Source organism: Lepidochelys kempii, chromosome 11 (genome assembly GCF_965140265.1).
Source record: "Lepidochelys kempii isolate rLepKem1 chromosome 11, rLepKem1.hap2, whole genome shotgun sequence".
In the NCBI taxonomy this organism is placed as follows: domain Eukaryota; kingdom Metazoa; phylum Chordata; order Testudines; family Cheloniidae; genus Lepidochelys; species Lepidochelys kempii.
Genome location: NC_133266.1, coordinates 17,406,427 through 17,423,246, shown reverse-complemented (window position 1 = coordinate 17,423,246; position 16,820 = coordinate 17,406,427). Strand labels below are relative to the sequence as shown.

Genomic DNA, 16,820 nt, shown 5'->3' with positions numbered 1-16,820 from the left:
AGAGCACTATGATCTTAGGGCTAGAGTGGCCACATTTTGAGAGTGGGGCGCTAGGGACTCTGAAATATGGTTGCTTTGACTTGGGTCTGTGCACTGCAGTGTGGATGCCAGAGCCCTAGGTTAGAGCATGAGTCAAAAAATTCTAGGGTTAAAATACAATGTAGTCGCTCAAGCCCAGGGTTCCCTAACACAGGTAGGCTGACTCAAGTCCCACTAATCCTGGGCTTCTATTACAGTATAGACATATCCTCAGAGTTCAAACAACCAAAAAAAAATGGGAAATTTTCCTGTGGCTTTGTTTTATTTCCTTCATTCAGCCTTCAAGCCTACAGGACTCAGCTTTCTTGCACGCAGGTGCAGATGGGTCTGTTAACCAATCCTTTTTATTACGATGTTCCTTGATGGCCCGTCTGACATTGATAGTCCTGGATTGGTGGGGATGGGTTGGTGGAAACTATTCCCATGCCTGATTTCACAAGTTTGGAGCAAACATTTTCAAAGTTGTAAAGCAAAACATATATTTTCTTATACTATGGAATAGAGACATTGCAAGTGAGCTTAATGCATTCAGCAACCTACAAGCATTTCATAAAATCGAAACAGTAAATACATTCTTATAAAAATAATAATAAAGGACTATTCAAGGTAGAGAGGCCTGTTAACACGTCTGCAGTAATAAACCAAAAAAGAAGGGGTTAGTGCGTTATGTATCGTTGTAATAAACCATAAATCCAGTGTCTCTGTTCAATCCATGATTTTTAGTGTCTAGCAGAGTTATGTATTTAAGCTTCCAGGTTCATCTTTTGAAGGTGTTATGCACACCATTATTTATACCTGTGTGCTGACTACTTATGCTAAACAATCTGTTCCACCTTTCATTTCGCTGTGATATTTGGAGTACCTTTCCCAGACAGGAAGAAGAAGAGCTCTTTGTGGCTCGAAAGCTCTTCTCTCTCACCAACAGAAGTTGGTCTAATAAAAGATATTACCTCACCCACCTTGTCTCTCTAATGTCCTGGGTCCAAAACAGCTACAATTACACTGCATAAATAGATTATGGCATTTGGAAATTATTCCCTTTCAAGTGAAACCTTTTTAAAGGCTGACTCCTACTGCTATCCCAGAGCAGTTCAGAGGGGTTAGATGGATTAGTACTAGATAGGGATCAAATCCAGCTGCTTTCACATGTGCAGGTAGGAAAGTGGGCAAGGTCTGGAAGTACAGTACTTGAGCTTTTGAAACAGCAAATCTTGCATTGTACCTTTTAGTCACAGCACAGATGAGATGTTTGTGCTAACAACAAAATTTATATTTGAGTTGTGCTTGATCTTCACGCCACACTGACAAATCATCTGCTGCTGGCTTGCAGACCTCTAAGTAGAAATTGAATCATTTGTCAGGTTTGCCATGGGAAGAACTTGACATTAAGGCAGAAAATATACAAAATAAATATATATTTTCTTTTTCCCAATTGACTTTGTGCACTTGACCATATTTTTCACAAAAATAGCTATAAAATTAACTGTTCACATTATTGCAGTAGAATTGTGTGTAATAAAACTATTGACTCTCTTGGCTGCAGGGCAAAGTGCACTCAAGTATAAACCAGGAGTGATTCATATTACAGTAAAATAAGATATAAAGGGGTTATTAATACTAATTTCTGCTATATGTGAAATAGTAAAAGCTATTCATTACAAGGAAGTTTGTTTCAAACAACTTGGTACCACAAGTAATCATTATGCAATTGTATAGTGTAGCTTTTCTAAGCCATAATATACCCATTCTACACAATGATTTTTCTCAGTTTAGCTTCAGAAAAGCTCACTATCTAATTTACATGATTTAAAATTTAACTCAATCTATTAAAACAGACACTTTACGGACCCAAGATAAAGCCAACGGGTCAGATTCTGATTTCCATTGCAGTGATGTAAAACCCAGATTAATGCCACTGAAGTTGATGGAGTTTCTCCAGTTTTATATTATTGTAACAAAGCACAAAATCTGGTTCACGGGAAGTTTGGTTAAGTAAAGACTGCATAATCTGTCCTTATATTTGGAATCTACTACTGGGGTTTGGGAAAGATAAGGAAACTACTGGAAAGCTTCATAATATTCAGTTCCTTACAAACAATGCTAACTTTCAACAAAATATTACTGAGATTATTTCCATTTGCATGGAACAGGTGTCTACTACTACCTACTTCAGAGAATTTCTATAAGAGGAATTTTTGTGGTTTTATCAACCAATCTCTGAAGAGTGAATGTAGCTTTTTATTAGAACAACAAAATAATTAGCATGGGCAGAAACATATGCTAGAACATTTCATCATATCCTCATTGTAGAAATCCTGCCAATAATACTATTCCAATTGACTTAACCATCAGGCCCACTCTATGTTGTAGTGTTGCCAGAGGTGCAATTGAAGAAACCTCCTTTACTGTAGACATAATTGCAGTTAAAAATGTACAGTAGTGTGTGCAAAATTTATTTTGGTAATCACATGATTATCTTTTTGATTGTATGTTACTCAGTTTTTCACAAGCAGAAATAGGTGTTTGTGGATCATGATTTTTATACTTACATAGCTGTAATTGTATATTAAGTTGTTTTTAGTTTAATTTATTTCTTTTGTTGTCATTTAAATCCATAAATTATTAAAAGCTTAGCTGTATTCCTGAGAACAGTCTATTCTCACCCAACGCTAAGCCCTCTAATGTTACACAATTGCTTAGAATAATTTCAGTCCTGGAAAATAAAAACTACATTAGATACATAAAATATGATGGTTGAGTTTTTGTGACATTTATTGTCACCTTGTGGAGAGATGGGATAATGTACTGTCCCCATTGTAATACCACCTTCCATTCCTGAATTATTAAGATAAATGGCTGAACAAAGACCAGCCATTAGGCAACAGACACACACAAGCAAATAATACTGGACAAGCAACCATAGTACACAAGGATATAGTCTAGGATGGGGCTTGCCAGTGAGTCCATAAAAAGAAGAACCTTTGTCTCCAGAAACCCAAGTTGGAATTTTCATTAGATGTTGCCCGTGAATCATAATGTTGATAAAAACAATGAGGAGTCTGGTGGCACCTTAAAGACTAACAGATTTATTAGGGCACAAGCTTTCGTGGGTAAAAAACCACTTGTTCAGAGGTGTGGAGTGAAAATTACAAAAACCAAATCACTCCATGCCTCTGAAGAAGTGTTTTTTTACTCACAAAAATTTATGTAAAAACCAAGTAAATCTGTAAGTCTTTAAGGTGCCACCAGACTCCTCATTGTTTTTGTGGATACAGACTAACATGGTTACACCTCTGATATTGTTGATAGTCTGTTAAATTAAAAGTACTATGGCTGTACTGAAGCCACTGCCATAATAACACAGCATATTATGCTATATGTTATTCTGTGGGATCTTTCTGAAACATTTTATATAAGTATCACTCTAGAGTTACTTTCATCCTGGAAAGTTATTTTTCTATTGCTGAAGTAAGTGTTTCTCTAGAGAAATAAATTATTTCTTTAAAGAACAGACAAGATTCTTTCAGCAATAGAAAAATAATTGATCAGTGATTTTTGTTCTGTATCTGAAATTCCACCTGATGAAAAGTACAGTAGCTTTCGTGTGGCTGATAATATCATACTGTTACTGCACCTGAAAAAGTTGAGCTGAAAAAGGATCCTGGAGCTGAATTGTTTTGATATTCAAATTCAGTTTTTGAGGTAATATTTTTCCAAACTGTGATGCAAGCAACAAAATAAACATTTGGGTCAAATCATGGTTGCCCAGCAGACATAGATTTATGCCAGAAACCACAAGACCTGAAGTGATAACATTATCCACCCCCACTCTGACCAAAAATCTACCACCAAGAGACCTGGAGGAGAATTCTGGACATAGTGTGCAGGTGCATGCATATACATACCATGGCCTACCATGACACCTATGCATCTTCCCCAATAATTTCTGCATGTAACAATTGGCTTTATAAAGGCTGGCTCGAATATAAACTATATATTCTGGCTCGAATATAAACCTCCATTAATGTTGCTTTTTTATGTCAATGTAAGTTTTATGTGTTGTAGGTTTCCATTTGGTCCTTAACCCTCACATAATATCTGTTAGTTAATCAACATTTTACAAATGTTATAATAAATAAATAAATATAAATATGAAAAAATATTTTGATCCTTTTCTTTTTAGGAATATATGGACTCAAATAAATACATAGAGCATTTATTAACTCAGCTAGAAGAGCAACGCTGGAACCTATGGAGGCAAGTGCAATTTATATGCATATATTTGTTTTGGAAAGAGATATGATATTCCATAGTTTTTGCTGCTGACTTTAGATAAGATGGACAGGTGTTGAACTTCCAAATCTGCACTTCTGTTGAGACGTAACCCAAAAATACCCACCCATAAATATTAAACTCTCACATGACTTTTACCACAGATGAAATAACTCAACAGTGCACCACACAGAAAGTCAGGTTTCAGAGTAACAGCCGTGTTAGTCTGCCTTCGCAAAAAGAAAAGGAGTACTTGTGGCACCTTAGAGACTAACCAATTTATTTGAGCATAAGCTTTCATGAGCTACAGCTCACTTCATTGGATGCATCGGATGCTGTAGCTCACGAAAGCTTATGCTCAAATAAATTGGTTAGTCTCTAAGGTGCCACAAGTACTCCTTTTCTCTTCACACAGAAAGTCGTCACTCTAGCAGTGGAATCATAGCCGTGGCCTGTCAAGATTGTTAAATATGTCTGCAGGTATCCCTGTGTGTGGAAATACTCTGTTTTTCAAGCATTTGCTACGCTTATCCCTGCTTAGAATTATTGTCAGTTTCACTGGAGTGGGTGAACCAGGCAGTTTGGTCTCCTTGAATATAGGGGTCTCTTTCAAATAGAATGTGAAAGGAAGAAACATAAGTGACCATGAAGTGGTGATAACATGGCAACATATGACATTCAGAGTTTTAAAACCCAAACTAGCAATGGTTAACAAGCCTGCTGCAATGAAAGGTTGTCTCTCTCACCAACAGCAGTTGGTCCTATAGAAGATATTACCTCACCCAACTTGTCTCTTCAATGAAAAAGAGGCAGTCTTGATGCTCTAGTAAGTATTTTTCATATCTCCTGCTTTCACATCATTACCACTGGATGTCCAGACCCAATTTGCATATCTATAAAGTGATTATTTACATATGCTAATATATACCTAGCGGGGATTTCTGCTCTACCTTTATCAACTGAGAAATGTACACGAGCACTTGAAAATCCCATTGAATTCTGTGTTCTTAGGCAAGTTGGATGCAGAACTTTGAAAATTCCCTTGCATGTGTTTGCCTTATCAAATGTAATCTACTCATAAGTTATCAGTTCACCTAGTCCTGCTGCAATAAAGTAGCTATTCAATTCTAAATACATTTTCCCTATGTGTGCCTGCAACTTGATTAGATAGCTTTACTTGGATGGTTTTACTGAAGCATTCCCAATGATGCCAGATTCCATGGCCCATCCCCATTATGTAAGCCGTACTACTGTGCATTTTTTGCATCTCTCTAAAGTTATGGAAATGTCATTCATAAAAGTGACAACTTGCAACATGAATGGTTCTGGTGCTGTATTGTTGTTTCTGAAGAATTGTGCTCTGCAGGTTGTCCCAGGGCTGCTCTGGTAAGAAATGGTACAAACATCTCAAAAGGCTTTTTCTCTGATTTTTTTTTTTTTTTTGGTCTCAACAAATCCTATTTAACTTTAGATGACTTATTCCCTCTATAAATGGATAACTTATTTGATCAGATTTTTATTAGTCTGTGAAATTACACCAGTTTTTTTATTTATGTAGATTTGTAGTTGTTACACATTACATGCAATAACTAAGTAGCTATAGGAAAACACTTTGCAGTTCACTGTACAGTTTTTGAGCATACATTATCTCACATTTTTATAGGTATAGGGGCCAAATTTAATATCTGACGTAACTCTACTGGGAAGCCACTGGAATTATACCAGGGATGAAACTGATGGAATATTTACCTTCCGTATATTTTTGTATGCAATATTTGATTATTTTTTCTTGCTGCATATAGAAGGTTCGTGAATCTGAGAAGTCCTCCATTAAGTTTGCAGACAAGTATAATTTAATTTTCTCAAATTAGTTAAACCAATGCACCTCAGATCTGATCTCAGGAGAGGAATAATTAAGTTCTTATGATTTTTCAGTTGAATACCCTGTATACTCAAAAAAGATGGATTTTCACATTGCTTGATATAGCTCTGATGAACATTCCTGTCCTCTGGGATATAAAATTGGATTAAAATAACATTTTTGACATGGGTTTAGCCTCATTTAAAGGTAGACTACAAAAGTTTATGGACATTTAGTTCCCATTTTCTTTTAAAATTGAATTATTATACCAGAAGAAACAAGGGTTTTCATGTAAAATTACAGTATTCAGTAAAATGCATTTGATTAAGAATGAAGGTTAATAGTAGCATTATATCTGAATAATAATATGGTGAATAAATGGAAATGAATAGTAGAATAAAGAAAATGGAAAAACTCCTTGAAAACCAGCAAATATATAAGGACTTTACTGAATTGTGAACTGACATTCAGCTAGTACTGAAAACTGAATGTTCTTTGCAGAGTTAAAGTCAGCACTTTCTTTTTATTATTATTTACAGAGTAACATTGGGATAAAAACTTAAGAATGACAATGAATACTATAAAAAAATCCTCTCTGGTTTCAATAGACTATCTTGAATGCCTTTATTATAGTTTTAAAAGAGAGAAATCTGTAATATGCTCAGGATCATGGGAATAGCTCATGCTATATAAGAGCAGTACTAGATTGTCTAGAGTCAGACAGATGCCCTAATAAATCAGCACAGACCACTTCTTAGACTTCATTATGCCCTTGATTTGTGGCTGCCACAATTTTAACCTATTGGGTCATTGGGCATTGAACCTGACATTGAACAATAGCCCCCAGTTTACTCTAGGCTAGCTAATAAAAAAGACAGATACAAATTCTGAACATTTAGCTCCTTCAACATTACTTACAGCCTGGGCTAATTTATAGCAACCAGTCTGAGACAGAAGAGACTAAAACTGATGGTACGGTGCTCCTATAGAATGTCTACGGTACCACATGTACAACAGCAAACTAAAAGGCACTTAATTAGATGTGGGAGCAGAAATTTCTTTTTCTTCTCATTTTACAGAGCTTGATATATTTTACTTTCTTCATGTGGCACAGCCATCTGTTGTGGAACATAGAAATTTATTGCTGTAATCATACTCCCAAGAGGACCGGTTATGTTTAGGTCATGTTTCATAGCATGCTACTACAATAGACCTCCAGATTTTCAGTTTCTAAAGAACTTCAGAAGCATAAGCACAGCTACCACAGCAGTGTCTGAAAGTACAGCTGTTTTTGACCACCACGGTTTTCTTACACTAAGAACCTTAGACGGCTTATTGTTATATGAAGAATTAAGACAGCAATAAAGGTAGAAATTCACTGTCTGAAGCAAGATACATACACACACTCACACACTAGTAGCTGAAAGCCCGCGCTGTCACTCAGGTGTAATTTGTAAAGTCACGTGCGTAAAAAAAGACAAAAATATCTGGGAACTTAAAAATTACACAGTAACAGGCTGTGAATCCAAGTCATGATTGAACCTGGTGATATTCTGAACAAAAACTACCATCCTTGTAGCTGTTTCCAGCTCTTCACACTGACTCAGACATTCTTCAGTGTGATGCTTGAGGTTTCTGTGTGTGCTGATTGTGTTGTTGTGCTGGGAGAGTTGTGTTGATTTGTGCAGGTGCTGAATGAGCAGTATATGCTGCGGAGAGGAGCTATGTATGTATGGGCTTATAGTGTCTGCTGCTTGCAGTGGTAGCGGGTGAACTTTGGGGCAAGTGGGCCTGAGAAGGGGGGAAAAAATAGAAAATGCCTGGTCATCTGGGTAATCCACCTGGGCCCTGGAGTCGGGGGCAGTTGCGCCGCTGGGGTATGTGAAAACTGGTCCCTGAACTCTGAGCCTGGACTGAAAGGGTGGGACGAGTAGAGTCCTCTAAAGAGCTGTGCACTCACTGCCTCCTGTAGGCCCTGTTGGCGTGCTCTAAAAGACACCTAGGGTGCGTAAACACAGTCCTTTTTGAAACGGGACTACATCAACTGCATAGGTGTAATTCATAAATCAGAAGGACTGAGAACTTAAAAATTGGATGGTAACAGATCGCAAAACCCGGTGACGATTCAGTCTGGTGGTGTGCTGAACAAAAAAAGCCCTCCACCATGCTTATCGCTGATTCCATGGCTTCACAGTGATGCTACAGACATCATAGTCTTCAGAGTGACACACACAACGACAACCCTGGAATCTTATTTTTTGAGGTGGGGTTTCTTTTTCTTTTCTTTTTTTTAAATCTTTATGGTTTTTTGTTTTGTTTTTGCTTTTCTCTGGCTTATTTGGGAAAAGAACAGACAGTAAGGCAAATTCAACGCTGATGTAACTCCATTGAAGCTATTTTAGTGGTTACACGGTAATGAATTTGTCTCAGTAGATCAACATGCACTGGAACATTTGGGATTATTTTAGGGTTTATTCCCCCCCCCCACTCCGTCATGGTCCTATAAATAGTATCAAAAGTTTGGACAGAAAAGATTTTTTTCTCTGCACTGGTATTTTCTCACGTAGTCAACCAGTGCTGTTTCATATTTGGCTAAATTTTATTTACTCTATATAATTTTAAGGGCAGAATAATATGAAGAAATAATTGGAAAAGTAAGGGTTTGCTCCTGCAGTCTTTGCTCAGTGACCTCAGTGGGGAGGTTTGCCTCAGTAACATCAATGTAATGATTGCAACAGTAGATCTTAATTTTAAATTATTGACATTGTAATTCACTTTTTCCCTTAACAGAAAAAAGAATTGGTATTGAAGCATAGTATGCTTTTCCAGGTATAAAAGGGTCTGCTCCTGTTCCTGCTAACGTCCCGGAGAATTTTATTATTGACTTCAATGGAACCAGGATTGGACCTTGGTCCTGGAATTTTTGGTAGTGTTGGAATGTTCTAGACTTCAGAGAGTACAATCAGGAAACAAAACAAAAGCCAAACATATATACTACAGTGATGTAAAACCCTGAGAGATGGAGAGACAGACAGTATATGGACTCCATGACATTTTTCTAAGTACAAGTTTTTAAAAAAAGGCTTTCTTAAATAACTTTGCTATGCTTTCATCTAAAGTATTAGCACGTCTCTGTGCTCATGGGTTGAATGCTTGTAAACTAAGGAGGTGCCAAGTATTCATCAGGTTGCTTTTGCTGTAATCATAAACTTCCACTGGGAGATCTTAATTGGTAACAAGTAAAATTGCTCTGCAAGAATTCTTAATGGTGAATACAGATTAAAATAACAACCGTGATTCGTTTTAAACTGCTTGACTAGAAAAGGACTAATCTTTTGGGAATATAATGCATGGCAAACAAATGGAAAACCCTGTGTACTGTCTGATGTTAAGGCAGGGCAGGCTTTGACAAAAATATCTAATGCTGTAGCAACGGAACAAAGGCATACTCCGCACACATTTCTTTTCCTGTGGGGTCTCCCTATAGCTTGGCTGAGTAGAACTAACATTAAAGCAGACAAAATCTTGGGGATCTTCATAATTTTAATTCCACTTTAACTCTTCCTGTAAGATTTCCAAATGATAGCTATATCTTCCAGCCAGTGATGTTGAATGGGATTTCCTCTGGAATCCATCATTGTTGCCCCTTGGTCATCTGGCAGAGATCTTCCATATGAGGAGAGATTAAAAAGACTGGGATTGTTCACCTTAGTAAAAAGATGACTAAGGGGGGGATATGATAGAGGTCTACAAAACCATGAATGGTGAGGAGAAATTGAATAAGGAAGTGTTTTTTACCTCTTCTTTTAACACAAGACCTAGGGGTCACCAGGGCTTGATTAATGCAGGGGCTTTAGGGGCTGCAGCCCAGGGCGGCGGGCTAAGGGGACTGGGGAATGAGGCCCGCTGCTTCTTTTTGTCTGTGCCATGGGCTGGACACTGGTCTCTGAGCCTCCGAGCCCCACCCCCCGGGGGGATGGAGCCACGAGTGCCAGCTCGCTGATATGCTCCTGTGGCCCCTAGGCGAGGGGCATTCAGGGAATCTATGAGCACTGTCCCCGCCCCTGGCACCAGCTCCACAGGTCCCATTGGCCAGGTATCTCTGCCTAGGGGCTGCGCATGCTGGCCACACTGGGGAGCAGAGCAACGTGGAGCCAGGGCAGGCAAGGATCCTGTGCCGCCGACCAGGAGCCACCTGAGGTAAGCGCCTCCCAGCTGGAGCCTGCACCCCGCACCCCCTCCTGCATCCCAACCCCCTACCTAGCCTGTAGCTCCCTCCTGCACCCAAACTCCCTCCCAGACTCCACACCCCCACCTGCACCCCAACCCCCGTCCCAGCCCTGAGTGCCTCCTGTACCCAAACTCCCACCCAGAGCCCACACCCCGAACCTCCTGCTGCACCCCAACCCCCTGTCCCATCCCTGTCCCCACCCCAGAGGCCCCCCCCAGATGAAGCTGCACCCCCTCCTCCACCCCAATCCCCTGCCACAGCCCTGAGCCCACTCCCCCACTTCAAACTCCCAGAGGCCCCACAAAATCTATTAGCCCCGAGCCCACAGGACAGTTAATCCGGCCCTAGGAGTCACCCAATGAAATTAATAGGCAGCAGCTTTAAAACAAACGTAAGTAAGTACTTCTTCACAAAACACACAGGCAACCTGTGAAACTCATTGCCGGGGATGTTGAGAAGGCCAAAAGTATAACTGGGTTCAAAAAGAATTAGATAAGTTCATGGAAGATAGGTCCATTAATGGCTATTAGCCAAGATGTTCAGGGACACAACACCGTGCTCGGTGTGTTCCTAAACCTCTGACTGCCAGAAGCTGGGAATGGACAACAGGGGATGGATCATTCAATAAATAGCTCTGTTCTGTTCATTCCCTATGAAGCACCTGGCGTTGGCTATTGTCAGAAGACAGGATACCGGGCTAGATGGACCATTGGTCTGACCCATTATGGCCATTTTTGTTCTTATGTGTTAGTGGCTCAGTATTCTACCTACTCATGCTTCCAACACCTGCCAGTGGATAAAGACAGAATAAAATGAAATTTTAAGATGCCAGGCACATATACCTAAGTTGCTTGTTTTTGTCAAATTATTTAATAGCCATGTTCCTTCAAGTCCAGGACAGTGCTAAATCTGAGAACGCATTAGATTTGTAAATCTGAAGATCATGTGGTACAAACACTGACACATTCCTTTTTTTTAAGGGAAACCTTTACAATCCTGCAGTGAGGTGTGAGACTGTAACTGAGGGAAGAATTTGGCTCTTGGTATTCATTTGCATTATCTGGGTAGCTGCCAATTAAAATAACATTTTTTTCTATTTACATTTTGTGTGGTTTCTGTGGTTCATTATAGTAATGAACTAACAGAACTTGATTGAATGAAACTTACAAAGCAGACAAATCTTGCAGTTTTTTTCCAACACAGCTGATAATGCCTCAGTCCTAAAATACACCATATGCTTCATTTATTATGTGAACTCATTTCTTCCATGAACCAGCATTTGAAATGTGGGCTTGAGAGGGAAAGTCTTTTGAGAACATGTCTAATATTTGATCAAATGTATATTTCTCTAGATCAGAGTAAATTTGGATGATTCAATGAACAGGGAATATGTAGCCACTAGGTCATTAAAAAGCACTACTATTGCATTATCTGTGAATTAAGCAGGCGTTCTTCCTTTCAATCTCTGGTACAAAGCCCTGTGTCATACCATAGTTTTAAAAAGGGTCTTCTCCATGATTTTAAACTAGTTAGGTCGGTATTGTGGATAACTGGCAGATAGAAAAAGGAGGCATTTTATTGGCTACATCTTATTGTATGACCTAAGAGATCACAGAATGCAGTGAGATAATCCATTCTCCTACAGAGATATACATTAAAGGGGACAGCTCTCTGAAAAGCAAGACACACAATAGGAGACTGTAAAAATAAATTCAGTGACCGCACTAAATAGGTAATGGGTTAAAGATTACAAATGTACCAAACTACACAGATCCTATACAGTACATAAACATGAACTCTTTAAACAACATTAGTCTGATGAAGACGACTAGAATGCTTACGTATTGGCTAAAGGGGGTAAGGAAAAACAGTTCAGTGCTTGTTTAATATTAATATTATTTGTCTCAAAGTACCGCTTAAATCACATTTAAACTAACAACATTACAGTGGATACCTTTTGAAAAGTTAGCACCTATTCAAAAGATGTTACTATTGTATCAGTGTTCCTTCGTGTACTGTATATAGAGGAAATATCTCACAAACTGATAAAAAATTGCTACCGGGTTAGTCATTTACTTAAGTGCAACTACTGTATCAGATTAAGAAATTAATATCTCTCTTTAAACCAACAAGAAATTGTTACAGTAAATTATACTGGTTTTGAGGGAGCGTTTTCTAAATTAATTTTACTTATTTTAACAAAGCACAGCTTGATGTTCTGTAGTACATAAGAAATATGAGGCAGTGGCTATGATCATTACACAATACATGCAAAGCAAATATTAATTTCTAAAAGACTGTAGATCTTGTCCAGCACTCCTCACTCAGGGAAGGCTAATAGCAGTGTCAACTAGAGTTTTGCCTGAATAAGGAGTGAAGTATTTAAGTCATTAAGAAAGGGATTTTGAGCTTTCTCTGTACAAAATATTTTCCATATCATCAAATTGCTCTGTATGTATACTATACAATCCCAGTTTAAAATGTTAAATTTGACAGAAAGATCTTAAGAACACTATGTAATTGTTCCATATGTTCACAATTCTAAAACTAAAGAAATTAGCCAGTGCTTAATCCAAAAATATTTTAAGAAAATTGTATAATGAATTAGGTTGGGGTTTTTTGCACAGACGTATGGCTGTCTTAATAACAAGACTGCCTGAACCATGAATTGATTCGTTTATGAAATTAAAAAATAGAGGCCTTGAGCAAAATATATTCCTTAGATTTATTTGGCGGAATAAAGATCATAAATGTTCCCTACTCAGTTGAAAGAAGAAAACTCCAGCCGGGAAGAGTGTGGAAGGTCTACTTGACATATGGATGTTTGTTAAATGTAAAATGTATGAACAGCCCAGAGTGAATGCTCCCCATTTATATGCTGAGAAATGAAATGTATAATCTTGGAATGGTTCACTATTTATTTTACATTTTTATAAAAATGAACTTTTTGTGTATTCAGATGGGCTTCTTTCTTTAGTTGGTATTTAGGGTTAGAAGAATTTGGGAATTCATTTTACCTGATCCCATCTGTTTAAGGCAGATGGTTATTGTCTGGGTCTCCTGAACTATGCACTGTGGTTCAGTTGGAGGGCACTAGGCACAGCATGTATATATATATAACTGTATCACTGCATGGGTGAAATGTAGGTCTACAAAGAGGAATGTCCCCTTTGGAAAAATATTGGAGCACATGCTAATCTGAAAATCTGTCTCAGCTTTGGGTTCTGGTACTGAATCAGGTCATTAACGACAATTTACAATACATGTAGATGCTGCATTACATGTTGAGCTTGTGAGGCTTCTGTCAGGTTAGCAAGCTCTTTTTTTAAAAAATAAAATGCTCTCCAAACTTATTTCAAGGCAAGTGGAAATTAAATACAAAATAGCACATAGAAATGTTTGTTTCTCCATTCTCACTAATGGCTATCTTCTGCCATACTTTTTTTATGCTGAACTGTACTTTACTCCTCAAATAGTCCCATTGATCAAGGAACAGTGAGTGACAGGACCTGACCCAAGATCTTGCCTAATTATGTAGTCTGAGCCTCAGATTAAACAAGTGTATCTTTAAACATACAGGTTTCAGAGTAGCAGCTGTGTTAGTCTGTATTCGCAAAAAGAAAAGGAGTACTTGTGGCACCTTCAAGACTAACCAATTTATTTGAGCATAAGCTTTCGTGAGCTACAGATGAAGTGAGCTACCGATGAAGTGAGCTGTAGCTCACGAAAGCTTATGCTCAAATAAATTGGTTAGTCTCTAAGGTGCCACAAATATTCCTTTTCTTTAAACGTACATACTCTCTCTTACATATAAAGCATGTGGGATGGATTCTGGTCTCAGTTATGCTGGTGTAAATCTGAATAATTCCATTAAACCCAGTGGAATTACCCTAGATTTATAAGTGTAAAAGAATCAGAATCTGGACCTATCTAAACAGCCTATTATATTGTAGTATAGTATAGAAATAGGTGTGGCAGATAGGCTAAGTCTGTGGAAACTTCAGTGACAGGTTTACCTCAAGTGGCTTTTTTTTCTCCTTTCTTGTCATGTGGGGAGAGAATACATAAAAGTGAGAATAGGATTGCAGAAAAGCACGTGTATTGTCTACCGTGAATTTAGATGTGTTGTTTTCTTTGGAATTCTTTGAGGAAATATCCTAAATTAGTCATTTTACTCAAGAAACTTATGAAATAAGTTGAAGAGCCCAGTGCAGCCCAGTTTTCCCTCTGCAAGCTATAAGTCATTAACACTAATTCAATAGGATCTACAAGGCCGCCTTTCTGGTCACCATCAAATTTTGCACTGCCTCATGGCACCCTTTTTCGCCATTTCAGAAGGAGGCCAATGACTGAACGAGCATGGAGGGAGAATAATTCAATCATCTCTAGGAGGAGAAGGACCCAGAAAGCCCTTCCAAGGCTATATTGAATCACACTCTCTGAGCTATGTGGACAAGCTAGCACTGCTGCTACCAGGCCATTGGGTAAACAGGACTTTGATCTACCCATCTTTCCCTGCAAACTGGCTTCATTTATAGAAGATAAATTCAATAACCTAGCTTAGCATATCTGTTTGATTTTATATTGCACCAGCATTGATAAAGTTTGCTCCATCATTATTATTGATTATCATTTACATGAAAGTAGCACCTAGAGATCACAGCTGAGATCAGGGTCCCATTGTGCTAGGCCATGTCCATACTTACAGAGAGAGACAGTGTATGTCCCCTGGCCCCAAAGATCTCACAAGCTAGATAGGCAAAGGGCAGGAGGAAGGGAATAGTAGTATGCCTATTTTTACAGATGAGCAACTAAGTCATATAAAGAGAATAGGTGACCGAATTCATGCAGAAAATCTGTGGCTAAATCAAGAATTGAACTCAGAACTCCTGGATTTCAGTCCAGTGTTTTAACCTCAAGAACATCCCTTCCTTCAAGTCACAGTGTTGTGCCCTGTCTGCCTCATCTTAGAGGATGTGGTTAGTTATCAGCTACACTGATAATATGTAGCTGTCAAGGTTCCTCCCCCACTCTGAACGCTAGGGTACAGATGTGGGGACCTGCATGAAAACCTCCTAAGCTTATCTTTACCAGCTTAGGTCAAAACTTCCCCAAGGTACAAAATATTCCACCCTTTGTCCTTGGATTGGCCGCTACCACCACCAAACAAATACTGGTTACTGGGGAAGAGCTGTTTGGAAACGTCTTTCCCCCCAAATACTTCCCAAAACCTTGCACCCCACTTCCGGGACAAGGTTTGGTAAAAAGCCTCACCAATTTGCCTAGGTGACTACAGGCCCAGACCCTTGGATCTTAAGAACAATGAACAATCCTCCCAACACTTGCACCCCCCCTTTCCTGGGAAATGTTGGATAAAAAACCTCACCAATTTGCATAGGTGACCACAGACCCAAACCCTTGGATCTGAGAACAATGAAAAAGCATTCAGTTTTCTTACAAGAAGACTTTTAATAGAAATAGGAGTAAATAGAAGTAAAGAAATCCCCTCTGTAAAATCAGGATGGTAGATACCTTACAGGGTAATTAGATTCAAAACATAGAGAACCCCTCTAGGCAAAACCTTAAGTTACAAAAAAGATACACAGACAGAAATAGTTATTCTATTCAGCACAATTCTTTTCTCAGCCATTTAAAGAAATCATAAACTAACACATACCTAGCTAGATTACTTACTAAAAGTTCTAAGACTCCATTCCTGGTCTATCCCTCGCAGAAAACCAGCATATAGACAGACACACAGACCCTTTGTTTCTCTCCCTCCTCCCAGCTTTTGAAAGTATCTTGTCTCCTCATTGGTCATTTTGGTCAGGTGCCAGCGAGGTTACCTTTAGCTTCTTAACCGTTTACAGGTGAGAGGAGTTTTCCTCTGGCCAGAAGGGATTTTAAAGGGGTTTACCCTTCCCTTTATATTTATGACAGTAGCACTTTTAAATTTTCTAGGCCTAAGGGTATGTTTATACTTCATTTTACAACACACAGCAGGAAGTCTCAGAGCCCAGATCTACAGACTAGGGCTCACACTACAGTGCTAAAAACAGTGGTGTATGTAGACATTGCACCTTGAGCTGGGTCATGGGTTCTGAAGACTACCCTGTGCTCAGGCTTCAGAGCCTGAGCTCCAGCTCAAGCCTGAATGCCTACACTGCTATTTTTAGTGTCATAGTGCTAGCCTGTAGGGATTTCCCAACACCCCCCACACCCAGTGGTCAACCAGTTACATACAGTATTGCCAATTTAGTCGTTGGTTGGAAATTTGAATAGAAATTGAAACATTAATACACACTTTGAAAGCATATACAGTAGTGGTGGGCAACTTGTGGCCCGCAGGCCACACACGGCCCATCAGGGTAATCTACTGGCGGGCCACAAGACATTTTGTTTACATTGACGGTCTGC

The 16,820-nt window shown here is 38.8% G+C and overlaps 1 protein-coding gene across 20 annotated transcripts in view; it reads left to right on the top strand.

Moving 5' to 3' along the window:
* The window catches only part of NCKAP5 (NCK associated protein 5), a 624,519-nt gene that overhangs the window by 220,895 nt on the left and 386,804 nt on the right, over nucleotides 1-16,820 (top strand). For 16 of the 20 annotated variants that reach the window (XR_012154214.1, XM_073305277.1, XM_073305278.1 and 13 more), the window contains one exon: nucleotides 4,223-4,296. The exons of 3 other annotated variants lie outside the window; for them this stretch is intronic. Coding sequence is in view for 15 of the 17 variants with exons in the window: in XM_073305277.1 (XP_073161378.1) it covers nucleotides 4,223-4,296 (74 nt within the window). In the remaining 2 variants the exon portion in view is untranslated. Of the gene's footprint in view, nucleotides 1-4,222; nucleotides 4,297-5,093; nucleotides 5,138-16,820 lie in introns of those variants that run through there. One more of the 20 variants, XM_073305287.1, reaches the window with a different exon arrangement.